Consider the following 19,018-nt stretch of genomic DNA (forward strand, 5'->3'; position numbering starts at 1 on the left):
ATCACACCACTGCACTCCAAAAAAAATGAAAATGTAAAAGAACGTGAAGCTAGGACTTGGGGCGGGTGCTCTGAGTGCAAAAGACAGAAGATGCTGTTATCGAAGGGGTAGAAGCAGATTTGGGGACCCTGGACTTCCCTCTGCACTCAGCAGCATGTGTGACTTGTGAAGCCTGGCGTGAGACTGGCCCTCTGCCCCGGGGGCCTTTCTGCCTTTCTGTCCCTGGCCCGCTGACTCACACCCCCTTCCTTACCCAGGAGAGTTGCGGGTGCTGATCGTGGTGCTTGAGCAGAGCCGTGGTTGGTGACAGCATGACGAGCGAGGTGATAGAAGACGAGAAGCAATTCTATTCCAAGGCCAAGAGCTACTGGAAACAAATCCCACCCACGGTGGACGGCATGCTTGGGGGGTATGGCCACATCTCCAGCATCGACATCAACAGCTCCCGGAAGTTTCTGCAGAGGTTTTTGAGGGTAGGCAGGTCTGGCGTGCTCTCCAGGAGAGGCTGTGGCTCTGGTGGCACTGCCGAGTCCATGTGGGGTGCCACCTTTTACATGTAACACTGCAGGGTCGTTGGCTGCCTCTTGGTACCTACCCCAAAGCCTTGAGGAGCTGGGCTGGGTGGGCACAGTGGGGTAACTTCTAGATTGTGGACTTAGCCTCAAGGTTACCAGACAGGAGCTGGCTGTTAGGCAGAACTGAGGTGCCCGAATTGGGCAAACTTTTCTTCAACTGTTGGGTTTTGCCAGGGACAAAACCCTTGCTCTCCTGCCATGCCCATGGGTGTTTGGGCTGAGGGTGTTGGCCATTCTGGATGAAAACTCCTAGTTACATGCCATGGTTTCTACCCTCTGCTCCACCCCCAGCCTTTTCTGTACTAGGCTGGGACCCCCGGGCCTGGAGTCCCCCACCTTCTTGTCTCTCATGGCTGGCACTGGAGGCTGCTGTTGGCCACCTGCTCCATCCAGCGCCTCCCCTCCCTCCGCGTTCCCTCTCCGCACCCTTGTTCACCCATTGTCCTACTTCCATTCTCCCTGCTCCTCTCTGCCGTTGTTTACTTGGAGACTCAGGAGAGATTAGTGTACCTGTTCAAGTTATCACCTTTAAGTGGAAATTAGCTTTCATGTTAGAAATGTGTGGCCCAGCGCTGGGGCAGCGGCTCACTCCTGTTATCCAGCTCTTTGGGATTTCAAGGTGGGAGGACTGCTTGAGCCCAGGAATTTGAGACCAGCCTGGGCAACAGACTGAGGCCCTGTCTCTACAAAAAATAAAAATAAAGAGTTGGGCATGGTGGCACATGCCTGTAGTCCCAGCTACTTGGGAGGCTGAGGCAGGAAGATGGAGGATGGCTTGAGCCCAGGGGTCCGAGGCTACAGTGAGCCGTGATCCCACTACTGCATTCCAGCCTGGACAACAGAATGAGATCCTGTCTCTACAAAAACTTTCAAAGATAAAGGAATATGTGGCCCAGCAGGGTGTCCTTCCACGCTTATCCCCTTCAATCAGGACTCTGTACAAGCTGGCAGCCAGCACAGACCTCCCCGCCAGTGCTCAGCTTGTGCAGAGCCCTGGAATCCTGACTTGAGTCTAAGTCCCAGGGCTCATGAGGAAGGGCCCCCACATGCGGCGACAGGGTCTCTCTGATAGGTTACATGCCTCTGCTTTTCAGGAAGGCCCGAACAAGACAGGAACGTCCTGTGCCCTGGACTGTGGAGCTGGCATTGGGAGGATCACCAAGCGGCTGCTCCTGCCGCTGTTCAGAGAGGTGGATATGGTCGACATAACGGAGGACTTCCTGGTTCAAGCCAAGACCTACCTGGGGGAGGAGGGCAAGAGGGTGAGGAACTACTTCTGTTGTGGGCTCCAGGACTTCACCCCAGAGCCGGACTCTTACGACGTCATCTGGATCCAGTGGGTGATAGGTGAGGGTCCCGCCGCCCTTCCCTGCCCACCTGTACGTCTCCTGCCACTCGGGTGCCCCATAAGGTGTCAGGACCAGGGCTTTGCGCTCCTGCAGCAAGTAAGCCAGTGAGGATTCTCCAATCCCCCCCCCCCCCCCCCCACCCCCACCCCCACCCCGTGCTTCCCAGAACTGAGGGACGGGCTCAGCCTAAAAGGTAGATTTCTTCCAGGTTTTGTTTCAGTTGAATACCTGCTGCCATCCATTTGGGTGCAGTTTTTTGTTAAATTTTAATGGCCAATAACTTATTGCATTCAAAGTGAGAGTTTTATAAGGGTTTTATTTTTAATAAGATGAAAAGTTTAAGCTTTGTGTCTAGCCCTGCACCCTCTTAGCCTAACAGTACACCTCAAGCGCTGTGCCCTGGGCTGCTGACCTGGTGGCAGGCCACTAGCAGCAGTTGGCCACCTCCTGAGGTGGGCAGCACAGGCCTGCTGTGGACACGGTAGGTCTGGCCTTGTATTTTGTGGTCTCAGAAGCCTCTGTGGGGACTTCTAGTGTAGGGAAGGCAGTCTGTCCAGAGGCTCCTGCAATGCCAAACTCTTAGCCCAGGTTCACTCCTCTGATCCAAGCCTGGCAGGGGTGGGGCATCATGGTGTGTAGGTATCAGGCAGGACTTGGAAGTCACCCCGTCAAGTTAAATTCTGGCTTAATGTGTCTTTAGGTAGAAGATCTCTGAGCCACAGTTTCCTCTTCTATGAAATGGGGTTTAGTAAATCTGTCGGGATTTACTAAATGCCACACAAAATGCTGGGCACAAATGAAGGGCTCAGCAGGGCTGAGAAATACATCCCATCTGGTGGCCAGCATCCCCTTGCATTGTGCACTGGTAACCTTGCTTCTGCCCTCCCCAGGCCACCTCACCGATCAGCACCTGGCCGAGTTCCTGCGGCGCTGCAAGGGCAGCCTCCGCCCCAACGGTATCATCGTCATCAAAGACAACATGGCCCAGGAGGGCGTGATTCTGGATGACGTGGACAGCAGTGTGTGCCGGGACCTTGATGTGGTCCGCAGGATCATCTGCAGCGCAGGCCTCAGCCTCCTGGCTGAGGAGAGGCAGGAGAACCTCCCCGATGAGATCTACCACGTCTATAGCTTTGCCCTGAGATGAGCCAGGGCTGGCAGGAGAAACTGAGGAACCACAGTCCGGGTGGGGGGAGCTGGCAGCTGGGCAAGATCCAGGCGCCACGCTGGCGGTTCATGAGTGTCGAGGCACCACTAAATATAGCTGTCTGCCGTCCACTCATTATGCGGATTCTTCTTCAAAAGGCAAGGTGGGACCCGGTGGGGGGAGGGTGCTGCTGAACCAGTGGTAAGGCAGGAGCCCAGGCCCTGCTGCCCTGTGAGATGGGATTGGGGAAGGGGCTCCAGGGCTCCCCATGTGGGAATACGGTGGTCACATCAGTAGCCGATTCCCTGGGCCTCCAGCCTAGCCTTCCAGCCATGGGCCTGGCTGCCTGAAGAGGAAGGAAACCACCCCCAACCTGGTTGTTGGGAACTTGAAGACTTCAGTGTGGTCTTGACCTAGGGGAGGGACAGAGCTGGGCTGGTGGAACCCATGGGTGCTGCCTGATGGTGCTGTGGTTGGGGGTGCTCACGTGCCAAGTCCTGCTTGGCAGTGGAAGCCTGGGACCCTTAAAGCGTGACAACAGCCTGCAGCAGGGAAGCTCCCTGAAGCCTTGTTCTTCTCTGGGCTTGAGGCTGCTCCTTGGCAGGCATTAAATTAAAAAATAAAATGGGGCGGGCACGGTGGCTCACGCCTGTAATCCCAGCGCTGTGGGAGGCTGAGGCGGGCAGATCACGAGGTCAGGAGATTGAGACCATCCTGGCTAACACGGTGAAACCCCGTCTCTACTAAAAATACAAAAAAAAAAAAAAAGCCGGGCATGGTGGTGGGCCGCCTGTAGCCCCAGCTAGCTACTTGGGAGGCTGAGGCAGGAGAATGGTGTGAACCCAGGAGGCGGAGCTTGCAGTGAGCCGACACTGCGCCACTGCACTGCAGCCTAGGTGACAGAGTGAGACTCCATCCCGAAAAATAAAAATAAAATAAAATGGGGCCGGTGCACAGTGGCTCATGCCTTTGTAATCCCAGCACTTTGGAAGGCCGAGGCAGGTGAATCACCTGAAGTCAGGAATTTGAGACCAGCCTGGCCAACATGGCGAAACCCCGTCTCTACTAAAATACAAAAATCAGTCAGGCATGGTGGCGGGCACCTGTAATGCCAGCTACTCAGGAGGCTGAGGCAGGAGAACTGCTTGAACCTGGGAGGCAGAAGTCCCAGTGAGCCGAGATTGCACCATTGCACTCCAACCTGGGTGACAGACTGTCTCGAAAAAAAATAAAATAAAATGGGACCTCAACACTGTGGAGGACCTCACTAGTCTAGAGTGGTGCTTCTTTGCAGGGACTTGGAAGCAATCCCCCAAACACAGCATCTCCTCACACCTGCCACCCCCTTCCTTACCAGCTGCTGTGGGAGCCTCTATCCTGAACTGTGGAGGGCCGGGGCAGAAATTTTATACAAGGACCGTTAAGGCCAAGAAAGTCAGTTTAATCTTATAAATATATCATTTAGTCACCTCAGCTTATCCCCAGAGGCGTTTCCACAATTCACAATGACCGATGCAACCTGGAAGGGACTGAGGGCTCACAGTTGGGTGGTACAGTTGGCTCTTAGGTTGCTCCAAAGAGAGCCCCTCAACAGGAGACAACAGAGAGGTCTGTCCCCAGCCACGCACTCATGATTGCTTTTTAGCAGAAGTCATGGTCGCTGAGGCCCTGGGTTTGGCACGAGCACAGCTGCCAGCAGAGCACAGTTCTGGTAGGTGGGGCCATGGCTGACCTGGCCCCAAAGCTACAGGAACAGGCAGGGGCCAGCTTGGCTTGCAACACCATGAAGACAAGCCTGTGGGGCCCTTAGTGTCTCCTCCCCCCGAGCCCACCAGAAACACTGCTGCAACAGAACCTGGAAGGAAAAGGGGCAGGGGGGGGGCCTTGGTACCGCACAGGACGCGCCCCAGGCTTCCTCTCCAGCTATACTGCCACGTGCAGCAAACGACCCCTGCAGCCCTGGGGATGTTGAGGCTTGGTCCTTCCCAGCTTCTGTAAGTGCCCTGGCACTGCCCTCCAATTCAGAGGGTATAAACATGACTTCAGTCCAAGCCCTGTTCCTTTGTCCAATATGGGTGGGACCTGGAGTGCTGCTGGAGGGAAGGGAGCAGTCTCTCTGGAAGACACAGAGCCACACCCTTCACCACTGGAGTGATCACAGCTTCAGGCTCTACCTGGCTGGCTTTTCTCATGAAGGATCCCGTCTCATCTCCCAGATCAAAAAGACCCTCCTCTAAGGCTGTCCCAGGTTCTACCAACAGGCTGACCTAAGCTGCCCATGTCCCCTGTTCCTGTAGCCTGAGACCCGTCAGATGTCGTCTTCCATGGAGCCACTGTGCTCACTAAGGAGGTACCACTTCAGCCTGTCAGGCAGAGGCAGGGCTTTGACCTTCACATCCACAGGCCACGGCTGAAGGTAGAGCCGGATGGACACACGGCACAGGTGTTTGAGGGGCGGGGGATAGCTCTCCAGCTGCCTCAAGGAGAAGTGGAGGGCCTGGATCTTTTCCGCCAGACTGCCCACAGGGTGGATATCGAAGTTTTCAGGCAGCTGGAGTTTCTGAGAGTTGGTCACCATGAGATCCAGGACGGTCTCGGCTTTGCGCAGAAGGTCCGCATGGCTCTCGTCTTCTGTGCAGCCTGGGTGGGAACAGAGCCTCTCAAAGATGATGTGAAAGCCAGACCAGCAGGACGCGCCATGCAGGGAGCAGTTGTAGGCAGCTCCGGACTCCAGCAGGAAGCGCAGGAGAGGGAAATGCAGTTTAAAGCTCTTGAGGCAGATGTGGGTGAGGGACTCGTGGGCCGGGCACTCGCTGGGGTCGGCCCCATGCGCCAGCAGCAGCCGTGTGACTTGGAAGCAGAAGCGGTTGATCATCTGGGCCTCCTCTTTGTCCCCTCCCACGGTCTCACCAAGTAGGAAGATGATGCAGGTGAACACTGTGTCCCCATCCTTGGTGGTGGCCTTGACGTCTGCCCCTAGAAGAGCCATAGAACAAGAGACACTGGGAGAAGGTCTTCAACCCCGGCAAAGCAACGGCACACATTGAAGGGGCGGGTGAGAGGACAAGGCCTAGGAGCGCGCCAGCCTCACCTCCTTCCAGCAGGAGCCGGATGTTCTCAGTATTGTGGATCTGTACCCCATCGCTGCTGGCCAGAGCATGGAGCAGAGCAGTCTTTCCTAGGCAGGGAGGGAGAGCGAGGAGGAGCAGGAGGCCAGGAAGGCCAGGTCAGGGCAACCCAGAGGAGGTGGCAGAAATCCAGACACTCAGGATCAGAAGATGAACTTTCAGAGACAGCTCTCAGCTCGGGTGAGGGCTGAGGGTGATGGGCTTCTGGTCATTCCCTTTCCACCCAGAGAACTGGGAGCAGAAAGGCCCCCAGCAGAAAAGTGGGATTTCTCTGGATCCCAGGATGCTACCTGAAATGTTGGCTAGGCCTCTCCCAATGGGAAGCCATTGTTTCTTGGAAGCTGAGTGCATACGTGCCCTATTTCTTCCTATGGAAGGCCCTTGAGGGCCAGCACGGGGACAATGACTGCACTGTCTCTCTAAAGCCTCCGAGCTCAGCAAGTCAGCAGAACCCCTGTGTGCCCAGCCATGCTGTGCCACCAGCCAGGGCCAGCATCCAGTCAGCCCACCCAGCTGTTGTCCTGGGGCACCCTGGGTGTCCCCCCAACGCTGCCTGGGGGCCCAGCTGTCCTGTTTTCCTGCAGGAGGCACCCACCATGCTTGTCAGCGGCATTGACGTCAGCTCCAAGATCCAGGAGGCGCTGCAGGCAGGGCAGGCGCTCAGGCTCCTCGCTGGCCAGGTCCAAGGGGCTACTCTCGTGGATCTGAGCCAAGCAAGCACAGCCAGGTTGGCTTGGGAAGCTGCTCAGGCCCCTGCCCAACCCTGCTTCAAAACAAGCTGGACCTGGCACTTACCCGGTCCCTCCGATTAATGTCGGCGCCGTGATGCACCAGCAGCTCCACCATGTCCGGCTGGTTCCGCAGGACGGCGATGTGCAAGGCCGTGTAGTAGGTGACTGGGTCTGAAGGCACAGACGCAGCTCGTGTGGGTCCTGCCTATCCGCATTCTCATGGGGCCCCTGGACCCAGAGCCCAGCCCCAAACTCCCACCTAAAGTGTCCAGAAGCAGAGGCCCAGCCTCCTGTCACCATCAAGGGTTAGGACAGAGCTGTCCTCACCAGATACTAGAGGGCCCTCGGGGTGTTCTAGTGGGCACACTACTGAAGCTGTTGGGGCTTTAATTTCCTCTTCTGTAAGAAGGGACCATAAAATGGGGCGCGCACTCTCAGAATGGCTGGGAGGCCGCACTACGCAGCAACTCCATGGCTGCTCCGCTCTGTAGGCCTGGTGGTAACAGCCACGTTCTCCAAGCTGGTCTCCAAGTCACTGGCTTCAGAACTGGCCCTCCCGTCTCAGCTCCTTGACCCTCCAGGAGCCCAGCAGCCTCCAAGCCTGTCTTTGGATGGGGAAAGGAGACATGCCTGGCTGTCTCAGGCCCCCATTAGGTCACAAGGCAGCCCTGCCTGTCTCCCTACTAACCCTGCCCTCCCTGGGGCGAAAAACAGAGAGAAAGGAGCGTGGCTCCATCTCCATCCCTCGCACTCAGGAGCTGGAAGCCAGCGAGTTCTGTGGTGATTTATGCCTAATGCGGCCTGTTTTCCCCTCTCCCTATGGCATGAGGAAAAAAACACAAATTGGCTCAGAGTAAGTGGCAGAAAATTACCTTCCCTTAGCTCTGGGCACAATGCCAGTAGCTGCATTTTCGCATTAATGGAAGTGGGGATTACTCTGGGAGCTGGGGAAAGTTTGCTAATCAATCACATGGTAGAAGCAGCAACACTCGCCCGCCCTTGGAACAGAGGTGTGGAGAGCCATGTGAAAACCCGCAGGATTTGGGAGGCCACCCAATGGGAGATTCCTTAGTCACAGCCACCCAGGAAATAAAGGGGGGGGGGGAAGTCACTCCTCAGAGGATGGTAAAAGCCAAGGCTGGGGACATAGACGCCCACCCGGCGCAGAGCCACGTTTAAGTCGCCTGCCCACCCCCGGGGCTCTCGCTGACCTTCAAAGTTGAGATTGGCCCCATGCCGCAAGAGAACGTCGGCCGCCTGGGTCAGCCCCAGCTCAGCCATCTTGAGCAGGGCGTTGCTCACGCCTTCCTGGTAAAAGGGAGAGTGGGCTTTCCTCTCCAGCAGCTCAGTGAGAACAAGGATTCGGTTCTCCTCGCTGGCGACATAACTGGGCCTGGGGCAGAAGAGAGGCTGAGGGTAGGCACAGCTATGGGACCGGCTGATTGGGCAGCCTGTGGGTTGGTGGGCTTTAGTGTCCTGCTGGAATCATCCGCAAGCAGGGCCCTGGCTCTGTGGGTCACAGAGGCTTGGGAGAAGCTCTGAACTCGAGAGAGGGCCAGGCTGCATCTCTTAAGACGGGAGCAGACTCGGATTTGCGGAGAATGGGCTGGGTCTGTCTGCGCTCTCCTCCCGCGTTGCCCAGAGTTTGGTCGCAGACTTGGGTACAAAGCCTCACACACCTGGGCTGCTGGGACTGAAGGGAACCCTGGAGGCCAAGAGCCCAAGCCCGACTTTGATGCTCCTTCCTCAGAAAGCCCTTCACCCTCAAAGCTGTAGGACCCCAGCCCCCGCAACCCCTGCAGCCAGGACAGCAACACAGCCTCCCCCCTCCTCTCACATGGAGGCCTTTAGCTGAAATGATGAAGAAAGCCTACGTTTCCACCTGAGTCCCTGGATGGGGAGACGACTCATCACCACGCGTTGTAAATTCCAACTGACAACCCCCGCAAACACCTGAGCCCCTTCCCTGTGCTCTCTCCTCCCTTCCACCTCGCATGCCGCCGCACAATTACTTGTCAGTCTCTCCTCTGGAGCACACGCGCCAAGGCGGGGATTTTGCTGAGCCAGTGATGGACCCCAGGCGCCTAGTACCATGGGCAGTGAATGCGGATTCGCTCCCGACACCTTTCCTGCAGGTCCACGACAGACCAGCTCTTGTCTATAAAAACGCAAACTCTGCTACAAAAGGCCACCTTCACACTGCTCTGGGGTAACATCTGAGGCCTCACGGATTCCACCCTGCTCCCCTGCCACGCCGGGGGGTGGCACAGCACAGGCAGGCGACAGGGTGGGGCTGAGGCGCAGGCCCTGCGACACCCCGCGAGCCTCCGCCCTCGGGCCCTCCCTGCCCTTCGCCTCCGCCATGCAAGGGGCGGGAGTGCGATCCGCGCGGGGCAGCGCGAGCTCGAAGCCACGCAACCCCCGGCTTCCGCCTGTCCCTTCCTCTGTCAAGGGGGACGCATCCACCCCGCCCGGCTTGTGGTGATAAAGTGGGACGCCGCAGGGTCGGAGCGGCCTCGGCCAGCTCACGGGAGGGGGCGACTTACTGGTCCAGAGACTCCTGCCGCTCGGGGTCCTGGATCCCCAGGGAGCCCAGAATCGCATCCACCAGCGGCTGGTACTCGAAGATGATCCTCCGGAAGCCGTGCAGGAACGGCATCGCCGCGGGCCCCGCGCAGCAGGGCGGTCGCGCTTTCAGCCGAGGCCGAGATGCCCAGACGCCGACCGGAGCGCTCCGGCGGCCGCGGAACCCACCTGCTCCCTTGGTCCAGCCCTTGCGCCCGGCCGGGTCCGCTCCTCAGCCCAAGCCGCGCCCCCGCCGGAAGTGACCCTCGTACTTCCTGCCCGCGCCGACTGAGGGTGGCCCGCATGGCGACAGCGCCCCCTGCGGGCTCGGAGGACCTCGGCGCGTCCCAGGGCACGACTGCCAGGCCGACTCGGGCGATGTCCAGTAGGCGGCCCCGGCGGAGTGGGGGAGTGGGGGATCGAGCCCGCCAGATCCGAGACTCAGGCGGGCCTGCCCCTCCCTGCCAGGGCTGGGCCCGGCTCGGCTTCGCCCTGCGATCCTGCCCGCGACCGCTGGGCGCCATCCGAGTTCCGCCGGTCGTGCTCCCCGGCTCTGCCGCTGCCCCACTCGCGCTGGGCGCCCCTGAGCGCTGAGCTCATCAGACAACTGCCCCTTCCGGCTCGGCCTGGCCCTCGCCTTCCCTGAAGAGGGGCTGGGCCACCTCTGTCACCACCCAGCCCGCTGACTGGAATGATGAGGACCAGGGTCCTCGCACGTCCCCTCCTCAGTTTCTTATTCTCTGTCCCAGGGAGCACCTGGCCAGGACGGCTGCCAGCAGCCCTCTCCACCTCTGCCTTGATGGACTCAATGAATCTCGTGTATTTTTTAATTTAATTTTATTTTTTTCGAGACATAGTCTCGCTCTGTCTCCCAGGCTGGAGTGCAGTGGCGTGATCTTGGCTCACTGCAACCTCCGCCTCCTGGGTTCAAGTGATTCTCCTACCTCAACCTCCCGAGTAGCTGGGACTACAGGTGCCGGCCACCACGCCCGGCTAATTTTTGTATTTTTAGTAGAGACAGAGTTTCACCATATTGGCCAGGCTGGTCTCAAACTCCTGACCTCGTGATCTGCCCACCTTGGCCTCCCAAAGTGCTAGGATTACAGACCAGCCACCGCGCCCGGCCCGAATCTTGTGTATTTTTTAGATACAGGGTCTCACTGTCTCCCAGGCTGGAGTGTAGTGATCACAACTCACCGCGGCTTCGAACTTCTGGGCTCAGGTGATCCTCCCACCTCAGCCTCCTGAGAAGCTGGGAACACAGGAGTGTGCTACTGCCTGGCTCTGAACTTGGATTTCCTCATCTGTAAAATGGGTATAATCCCCAGCACTTTGGGAGGCTGAGGCAGGCGGATCACCTGAAGTCAGGAGTTCGGAGCTGCAGACCAGCCTGGCCAGTATGATGAAACCCTGTCTACTAAAAGCAAAAGTGGCCGAGCCGGTGGCGAGCCTGTAGTCCCAACTACTCGGGAGGCTGAGGCAGAGAATGGCGTGAACCAGGAGCTAAGCTTGCAGTGACCCCGGTGTGCCCACTCGGCCTGGGCAACAGGCGAGACTCAGGTCTCAAAAAATAAAAAAAGAGAATAAAACTCTGTCTCGAAAAAAAAAGGGTATAATCACACTCACCTGAGATGCTGGAGCCAGTGTGCTGTGTCGGTGGAAGTGGAATTCAGTGGGAAGGAACCAAAACCCTCTGGTTCAGGAAGGAGAGGGAAGATGGAGCAGCAGGCCCAGATTTAGGCCTCTTTAGGACAACACCAACTTGGGCTGCCTAGAAGCAGCTCCAGGTCACAGAGTCCCCAGCTGCCAGCACATTTCTGCCTTGGTTCTCGCTGCAGGAAAGAAATATCTTCTCCCTGAGTGAAATCGGGAAATTCTGCTCAGATAGAAATGGACATTTCCAGCTTGCCTTGGAAAAACCACTTTTCTGGAGTCAAGGCACCTCCCCTTGGGCCATGCATTTGAGCTTCCTCTCCCACCTGTAGGGAGCCTTGATGCCTGTCTTGGTTCTGGGAAGCTGAAGATGAAGGGGGGTTTCCCACCCCAGCAGTCTACATCACAGCGTTGGCCTCCCGGGCCTCTGCTCTGCTCAGGCCTCTCCTGGCACTGCCACCCACAGCAGGGGTGCCCAGCCCAGGAAAAAACATTTAAAAAGGCACATTCAAGACAATCGATGGGTCTTAGGAGTAAACTTTTTTTTTTTTTTTTTTTTTGAAGGGTCGTCACAAAACTCTGTGCTTCCAGGCTGGAGTGCGTGGCCGGATCTCAGCTCCTGCAAAGCTCCGCCTCCCGGAGTTTTATACCCTTCTCCTGCCTCAGCCTCCCAAGTAGCTGGGACAACAGGTGACCGCCACCTGCATGCCCAGCTAGTTTTTTGTATTTTTAGTAGAGACGGGTTTCACCGTGTTAGCCAGAGTTGGTGTGATCTCCTGACCTTGTGATCTGCCCTTGGCCTCCCAAAGTGCTGGGATTACAGGCTTGAGCTTCACAGCGCCCGGCCAGGAGGTAACGCTTGTATTTGTTGTTGTGTGTGTGCTTTTCAGGAGGAGTCACTCATTGCCCAGGCTGGAGGTGCAGTGGGAATCTCTCCACTGCAGCCTCCCCGACTGGGTTCAAGCCCTCACCAGGTGGCTGGAATTACAGGCACATGCCCACTACATCCAGAGGCTAATTTTGTATTTTTTATTAGAGGCGGGATTTCACCATGTTGGCGAGGCTGTTCTCGAACTCCTGACCTCAGGTCATCCACCCGCCTCAGCCTTCAAAATACTGGGCTTACAGACGTGAACCACCACGCCCAGCCAGATGAAACATTTTTAAATGGGCAGAGTAAGCCCTCTACCACGAGCAAAACAAACTGTACAAGGAAACCCAAAGCATGTCCAGGTCCAGCAACGAGGCTCGACCGGCAAGGTTGAGGGTGCGACAGCAGTGGCTAGTAACTGCTGGCTCTGGTCGTGGAAGCCGTTGTCAGATCCAATGACAGGCTCTCGGAAAACCACCCCTGACGCCAGGCATTCAGAGTGCCTCAGTTTGCTTCCTCTTCCATTACCTAAAGGAGCAGGAAGGAAGGGTGGGGGTGGGCAGCTGGGTTCAAGACCCACTAGCTTGGGCCTCCCAGAAGCAACTGCAGACTACAAGGGTCCACGGCTCCCCGCACACGTCTGCCTTGATTCTTGCTGAGGGAAAGAAGTATCTTCGTGAGTGAAATCGGGACATTTTGCTCACACGGAAATGGAGATTTCCCAACTTGCCTTGTAAAAATCAGAAGGGCCCAAATTCTCACCAGACAGCAATGAGCATCCGGATGGGACGCTTGCCCTGGTTGCACCTGCCTGGGCGTGACTCTGAGGGTTTGGAAGTGTCTGCCCCCTGCTTGAAGGGTCCCCCACCCTCTCAATGGATCACAAGGCCCTGAACGGTACAGCCGCTCTCAGGAGACCCAGGTCTTCACAGCCCCTCTCTCGTTTGATCACACAACACATTTGATCACATGATGCCGTGCCCGTGTTGAGTCAGGCCTTGGTCTCCTCACCTGTGGGATGGCCCTCAGCCCTCAGGAGACGGAGACCTGACTTACCCAAGGGCGCATGGTGAGCAACTCGGGGAGGTGTAGTCTCGTGGGGTCCCGGCAGAGCTGGGTGGGGTGACTTCGTCTGAGCCCTGCTTTTGCCCTGGGGCCACTATAACAAGGGGCTACAAACCTGATGGCTTAAAACAACAGAAATTCACTTCTTTACAGTTCTGGAGGCTGAAAGGTCAAATTCAGGCATGAGCCACTGCACCCAGCCTCCCCCTCTCCTTTCTAAGCGGGCATGGGTCCCCGGATTTATAGGGCCCACCCAAATCTATTATGGCCACGTCTTAATTTGATTACATCTGCAAAACCCCTTTTTCTGAACAAGGTCACGTTCCAGGCGCCAGGGCTTGGACTGGAACATATCTTTTTGGGGAGCACATGTAAACCCACTATCACGAGTGACCCCAGGCATCACCCTTCTGGTCTCTGGGCCTCAGTTTCCTCACCTATAACCTGAGGGCCCTCCCAGCTCTGACAGTCTTGGAGCCAATAACGAACTCCTTGACGTGGCTGGTGGGCTCTGCCGACAGAGAAGGAGTGAGGGGACCATTATACTAACAATAACACGAGTCCACTTGTATTTGCAGAGACCCTTGTGTATGCCAGGCACTAGATATGCTGAATATTTGGTGCACTGATCTCCCTAAATCCTGTTAAGTAGGTGATATTATCACCCCATTTATCAAGAAACGGGCTCAGAGAGGTTTGGGTGCTTGTCCCAGGCTGCACTGCGAGGTTGGCCCTCCAGCCCTGGTCTGTGCAACCTTTCCACGCTTCTGGCCTCCGGGACTTGAGTGTCCTCACAGTTCCTTCAGCTCTGGGCTCATGAGTCTGGACATGCAGGAGGGAGCTGACCCCCGCCTTCTCACAGCCCTGGGGCACCACCCTGTGGAGCTGGCCCTGCTGCCTGCCCGCCACCCAGGCTCCCTAACGTTAGAGGGCTTCGTGCCCCCTGACCTCCCTCCTGTCAGCAGGGGCAGCCTTCTTTCCTCCATCTGCCTCCCGTTAGGGCTCTGTCACTCAGAACCTCTGGTTCCAGCTCTCCGCTTCTCTCTCTTTTTCCTTGCCACTGCCGCTCACTGTCTGGCCAGGCCAGCCCCTTCCTGCCACCCACCTCCAGGGATCTTCAGCAGGATGAGGGTCCTGGGGACAAGGACCCAGAGCTCAGCCCTGTCCCTGCCTCCTAGTCCTCAGGGAATTTGGGAGTCACTCTGACTCGCCAATATACAGAGGGGGATGACCTTAATATATAAAGGGCTGCTAAAAATCAACAACAAGAAGGCAAAAACACCAACAGAAACATAGGCAAAGGACATGCACAGGTGAGTCACAAAGGATGAAAAATGGTCAAAAAACAGGGATAGACACTCAGCCTCTCCTGTGGTCCAGCAATGATGGTAGCTGGTAACACGTGGGGTCCTTCTCTAGAACAATCCAACAGAGCCCATTACAGAATAGCAGGTACCATATGGTCCCATTTAGGAAAACGTGTGTGTGCGCGTGTGTGTGCAGGAATCATTCTTAAAGGCCCCATGCTGAGATGTTAATGGTGATTGTTTTGGGTGTTGGGATCTGGGACTTTTTACTCTTCGTTGTGCATGGATATATTTCCTCTTTTTTTCTCCAATGAGTGTGTCTTACCTGAGACTTATTATGTAAGCCCAGGGCAGAGAATCACCCCTCCTGGGATTGAAGGCAGGCCCTGAACACCAGCGGGGGACCCAGGCCTGTCTATAAAGCTTTCTCCCTCTCCCAGCCCATGGAGTGACAGCCTCCTCCTCCAGCAGGCGCCCTCCCACCCCTGGGAGGTCCCCAGCCTGACTGAGTGCTTCACTCACTTCCCTCCTGAGTGGCCGTGAGTCTGCCATCCATCGCCCAGACTGGCGGCAGGGCAACCTCAACTGTGGCCTCTGCCCGAGTGTGTCCCAGTCCCGTGCATTCAATAAGGAGCTCAACAAGCCTCATCAGCTCATCAGGACACCCCAGGAAGTGACCCCACGACAGGACGCCTGTGTCATGGTCTGGGAGAGACAGTTGACCAAGCCAAGGTCAGCGAGTGAGGGGCCCAGGGAGGGGGCTCCACACCCAGGGCCTGGCTTCCAACGCCTACTGGAGCCCCTTGAAGAAGGGCACCCACCACCTGCCCGGCCCCTGTCCTGCGTGCGTGTGTCTGTCATGCTTTCTTGCACTTCCCTGCATACTGACACACAGCACACACACCACTCAAATACACTCACACACATAGCACACACACCACTCAGATACACTCACACACATAGCACACACACCACTCAGATACACTCACACACATAGCACACACTCAGATACACTCACACACGCTCACACTCACCACTCAGATACACTCACACACATAGCACACACACACCCCATCACTCCAGATCTTCCTTCCATCCCTGTCCATCTCCCTCCACCTCCACCACTCCTTCATTCCTCCTCCTCCTGCCTCCTTGCTGTCACCTGCCTGCCTTGCAGTCAGTGCTGGAATGGTCAGATCATCAGACCAGTCTGCCCGCCAGGTTTGCCGTTCATGAGAATTCTCACACACACTCTGACACCCTCACAAATGCACACCCTCTCTCACACATACTCTCACACACCCACTTTCTCAGGCACGTAATCATACAATTCACTCACACACACACACGTACGTGCCAGGCTGGGCAGCTCCGGGGAGAAGTGGTCTGGCCCCATCCCAGGATGTTCACCCTCCACGGTGCTTGCTGTCTCCCCAGGAGGGGCTGTCGGCCGCCAGTCCTGTCCCTTAGAAGGCCCTGGAGGGGGAGAATTAGGGAAACTCCCCCTTTTATTTCTTCTCTTTTTTCTTCCGATTGGCGGCATTTCCATAAAGTGAGATATTTAGAAACGTAACCATCACCACAAGGACCATTTCAGAGCCTCCAACCTCAGCCCCCGGGCAGGTCCCCAGGGCACCGGGACAGAGGAGGGCCGGGCATATTTCTGAAGTGTGGCCATGGAAGTGCCGCCCTCCGCTTCCCTCCCTTCTGCCCTTCTCCTCCTGCCTGGCTCCCCCCTCCTTTCCTTTCCTCCTCCCCCCACACCCTGACCCCACCCTGACCCCCGACCCTCATGACCCAGGAGTGTCCCTGCAGGAGGCCCAGCCTGCCTGTTCCTGCCACAGTCCTCAGGCTGGAGGGGCAGGGCCGGATTCCTGGGCTCCCAGAGGCCTCAGTGTCTGTCGGCTCAGGGGAGAAACTGAGGTAGCAGGAGCTGGAGCAGGGACTGTGTGGCAGGACAGTGGCTAGGCCAGTGAAGGGCTTTTCTGTCCCCTCCCTTATTCTGTTTACTATCCTAAGAAGCACCAAGAAGCGTTTCGGGGGCCCCAACCCCCAGGGCGACAAGCCCCAGAGACCTCTGTACTTCTGATGGCCAGACTTGCTTTCCCCTCCCTACGCGCCGCCACCAGGAAGCCCGCCCTGCCGACCAGAGCCCCCTACTCCTGGCGCAGACACTGCCAGGTGGTTCTTGGTGCTTGGTACGAGGGTGGTGCCTGTGACAGCCAGGTAAGGGTGGAGCCAGGCCCTGGTGAAGCCCCCAGGTGGGCAGCCCAGAACCTGGGACGGGATGCCACAGGACCCCGCTTTCTCTGCTCTTCCCCCATGCCCACATGGAGCCCTCCTCTCCCAGGTGAGGTAAGTCAGCAGCCCAGGGCAGGGTGGGAAGGTGCTGAGCGCCCCGGGGGTCTCGCCCTGCATCTGGAGGGAGTCTGGGGCCTGGGCTTTGGCCTAGCTCTCTCTCAGCCTCACTGCCCATCTGCACATGAAGGGGTGGGCTCAGGGTTCCCCTAAATTTCTTCCACCCCGGAAGTCAAGGGGACTACTGAGAGCCTAGCAGGAAGCCTTCCAAGAAATATCGCCTTGACCTATCCCAGGGGCAGACCTTCGCCTTCTAAACGCGGGTCAGCCTGCCCCCGCTTCTCCCCAGCCCGGCGAGTGATCCTAGCTCAGGCCCGCCTTCTCTAAACCTTGCTCATTCTGCCCCGTGGAGGCCGGGGAGGGTGCCCAGTAGGTCTGAGCCTGCCCCAGCTCTGGCTGGTAAGTGGGCCCAGAGTCCTGATCCCAAAGAGTCCCCCATCTCACCCCTGCTGGCACCCACTTGGCATCAGTCACGGGCAGTCCAGCCCCAAGGTCAGAGCTCTGTGGCAGGGGCCGCTGGGGACCCCCCCAGCCACTGCAGCCTTACCCAGGGCGGGGTCAGGAGCACTCAGACCCCTTTGGAAATGGCAAGGGCCACAGTCCTTTGTGCTCCCTGGGAAGCCCCCCACTCCACCCCCACTGGCCCAGCTTGGCAGAGCCGACGGCAGGAAGAATCCGGTCAGCCATCCGTCAGGGAGACGGAGTGGGCCCGAACGAGGGCTGTTCAAGGAGTAGAACTAGGGAAATTTGATCATTAAGAAACTCTCCTGGCTGTCTGGGGGAATTTAATTAAATTGCTGGAGAAGGCTGAGAGAGAGGGCCACATCTGGAACCAATATGTGGGCTTTGATTTTTTTTTTTCCCCTTCTCTTTCTCTCTCTCTCCCTCTTCCCATCTCATTGCTGTAAAAGGGAATGTAGTCGAGCCTTGGAGTATTGGTTCCTCTGGGACAGAATTCCAGGCAGATTGAGAGGGAGAGAGACGAGGCAGACAGAAACCAAAAATGAAAGACAGTGAAACCGCGAGGGACACAGAGAGAGGCAGAAAAACAGATCAAGAAGAACTGAGACAGGCAGAGGCAGGAAGGAGGGGGAGGTGGGCCAGGCTGGGCTTTGGGATTTGGTTATGAAGGTGTAAGCGATGACAACGGTTAAAGACCCATTTTACAGACAGACAAAGTAAGTCAAGTCCTGGAGAACTGCAGAAACCAACATCCCAGGCCAAGAATCCCTTGGGTGGCCAGCATTGATCCAGCCCCTACGTTGCTTGGTACATGCCTCGTGGGGTGAACCCTCTGACACACCTAGGGTGTAAATACTGTCATTATCCCTGTTTGCAGGTGAGCGGGGATGTGACTAGCCCAAGATGACAAGGCCCAGGAGTGGCAGTGCAGGGATCTGGTCCTCAGTCTGTCTGGGTATCGTCTAGACATGCTGCACGGGTCGCTTGGATGGTGATGGTGTCATTTGGCAGCTGTGGGGTTCGTGCTTGCTGGTGCCAGGCACTGGGCTAGGCTCTAGGGAGGCACCAGTGTGGTTGATGGGCCCGAAGCTTCCAGCAAGTGTGGGGTGTGCTAGGTGCCGAGTACTAGTGGGAGCCAGGGCAAGGCGGCCCCACCTGGGCAGTCTGCAGGGGTTGAAGTGGGCCCTCCACCTGGGCAGGAGTGAACTGAGAGAGGAGGTGGGGGCAGAGGCAATGGGGCCTCTCTCTCTGCCCCTCTGGAGGGGGAACCCTCCCGGCCCCAGGCCCCAACACTGGGCTGAGCCAGGGTGGGTGTTCATGGCCTGGGAAAGGTAGATGGTTTTCTCACCTTAACCCCCAAGGCCAAGCTATCTGACACTGTCCTGGTCCTCTCTTTCAGCCAGTTTCCAGCATATGACATGACCCATCTGTCCCTGGTCTCCAAGCGTACCGTTTCCTCCCAGGTTCCAGAGCGCCCAGGCCCACACGAGGTTCCCAAAGGCCTTTCAGCCAGGCCTGCAGGCAGTGAATGTGGCCTCTGGCCTGGGCAAGCAACCTCTGGGGTAACCTTCTCCCCTCTAAGACCCAACACCGGCTCCTAAAACCCAACTCCAGCGCCCTGCTACCTGCTTCAAAGCTGGCTTCAGCCCCTGCAGAGACTTCCCCCAGAGGAGCCCTAGTCCCTGGACAGCCAGGGGCTCCTTCTCTGCTCCTATCCTGCCAAGGTGACTGATGTCCAATCCCGCTTCCACCGTGGCACCTGCATTCTCCTCCACTGCGCTAGTGGAACAGCCGACTTCAGTCTTCC

General features: G+C 57.3%; 2 protein-coding genes across 10 annotated transcripts in view; one reads left to right on the forward strand and one right to left on the reverse strand.

Moving 5' to 3' along the window:
* NTMT1 (N-terminal Xaa-Pro-Lys N-methyltransferase 1) overlaps nucleotides 1–3,207 on the forward strand; it is a 21,259-nt gene extending 18,052 nt beyond the window's left edge. For 5 of the 7 annotated variants that reach the window (XM_021927136.2, XM_003911205.3, XM_003911206.4 and 2 more), the window contains exons 2-4: nucleotides 258–473; nucleotides 1,670–1,922; nucleotides 2,815–3,207. In XM_021927136.2, coding sequence (XP_021782828.1) covers nucleotides 312–473; nucleotides 1,670–1,922; nucleotides 2,815–3,071 — 672 coding nt within the window. In that variant the 5' untranslated portion in view covers nucleotides 258–311 and the 3' untranslated portion in view covers nucleotides 3,072–3,207. The remainder of the gene's footprint in view (nucleotides 1–257; nucleotides 474–1,669; nucleotides 1,923–2,814) is intronic. The other 2 variants (XM_009188042.4, XM_009188043.4) reach the window with 2 other exon arrangements.
* ASB6 (ankyrin repeat and SOCS box containing 6) lies at nucleotides 2,224–10,049 on the reverse strand. 3 transcript variants are annotated; one of them, XM_003911202.4, is made up of 6 exons: nucleotides 9,477–10,049; nucleotides 8,142–8,323; nucleotides 6,995–7,101; nucleotides 6,795–6,903; nucleotides 6,163–6,249; nucleotides 2,224–6,047 (listed from the first exon to the last, which is right to left on the reverse strand). In XM_003911202.4, the coding sequence occupies exons 1-6, from the start codon at nucleotides 9,587–9,589 to the stop codon at nucleotides 5,380–5,382; spliced, it is 1,266 nt and encodes a 421-aa protein (XP_003911251.1). In that variant the 5' UTR covers nucleotides 9,590–10,049; the 3' UTR covers nucleotides 2,224–5,379. The 3 variants fall into 3 exon arrangements, with proteins under 3 accessions (XP_003911251.1, XP_009186308.1, XP_003911253.1); XM_009188044.4 differs by lacking the exon at nucleotides 8,142–8,323; XM_003911204.5 differs by lacking the exon at nucleotides 6,795–6,903 and having other exon boundaries at nucleotides 5,943–6,047.
* Nucleotides 10,050–19,018: the final 8,969 nt, after the last annotated feature.

Source organism: Papio anubis, chromosome 13 (assembly GCF_008728515.1).
Source record: "Papio anubis isolate 15944 chromosome 13, Panubis1.0, whole genome shotgun sequence".
NCBI classification, from domain to species: domain Eukaryota; kingdom Metazoa; phylum Chordata; class Mammalia; order Primates; family Cercopithecidae; genus Papio; species Papio anubis.

Coding starts and splice junctions, on each gene's coding strand:
- ASB6 (XM_003911202.4), bottom strand. CDS start 9,589: ATGCCGTTCCTGCACGGCTTCCGGAGGATCATCTTCGAGTACCAGCCG. Junction 8,324..9,476: donor CGGCAGGAGTCTCTGGACCA/GTAAGTCGCCCC, acceptor CTTCTGCCCCAG/GCCCAGTTATGTCGCCAGCG. Junction 6,250..6,794: donor CAATGCCGCTGACAAGCATG/GTGGGTGCCTCC, acceptor CTCCCTGCCTAG/GAAAGACTGCTCTGCTCCAT.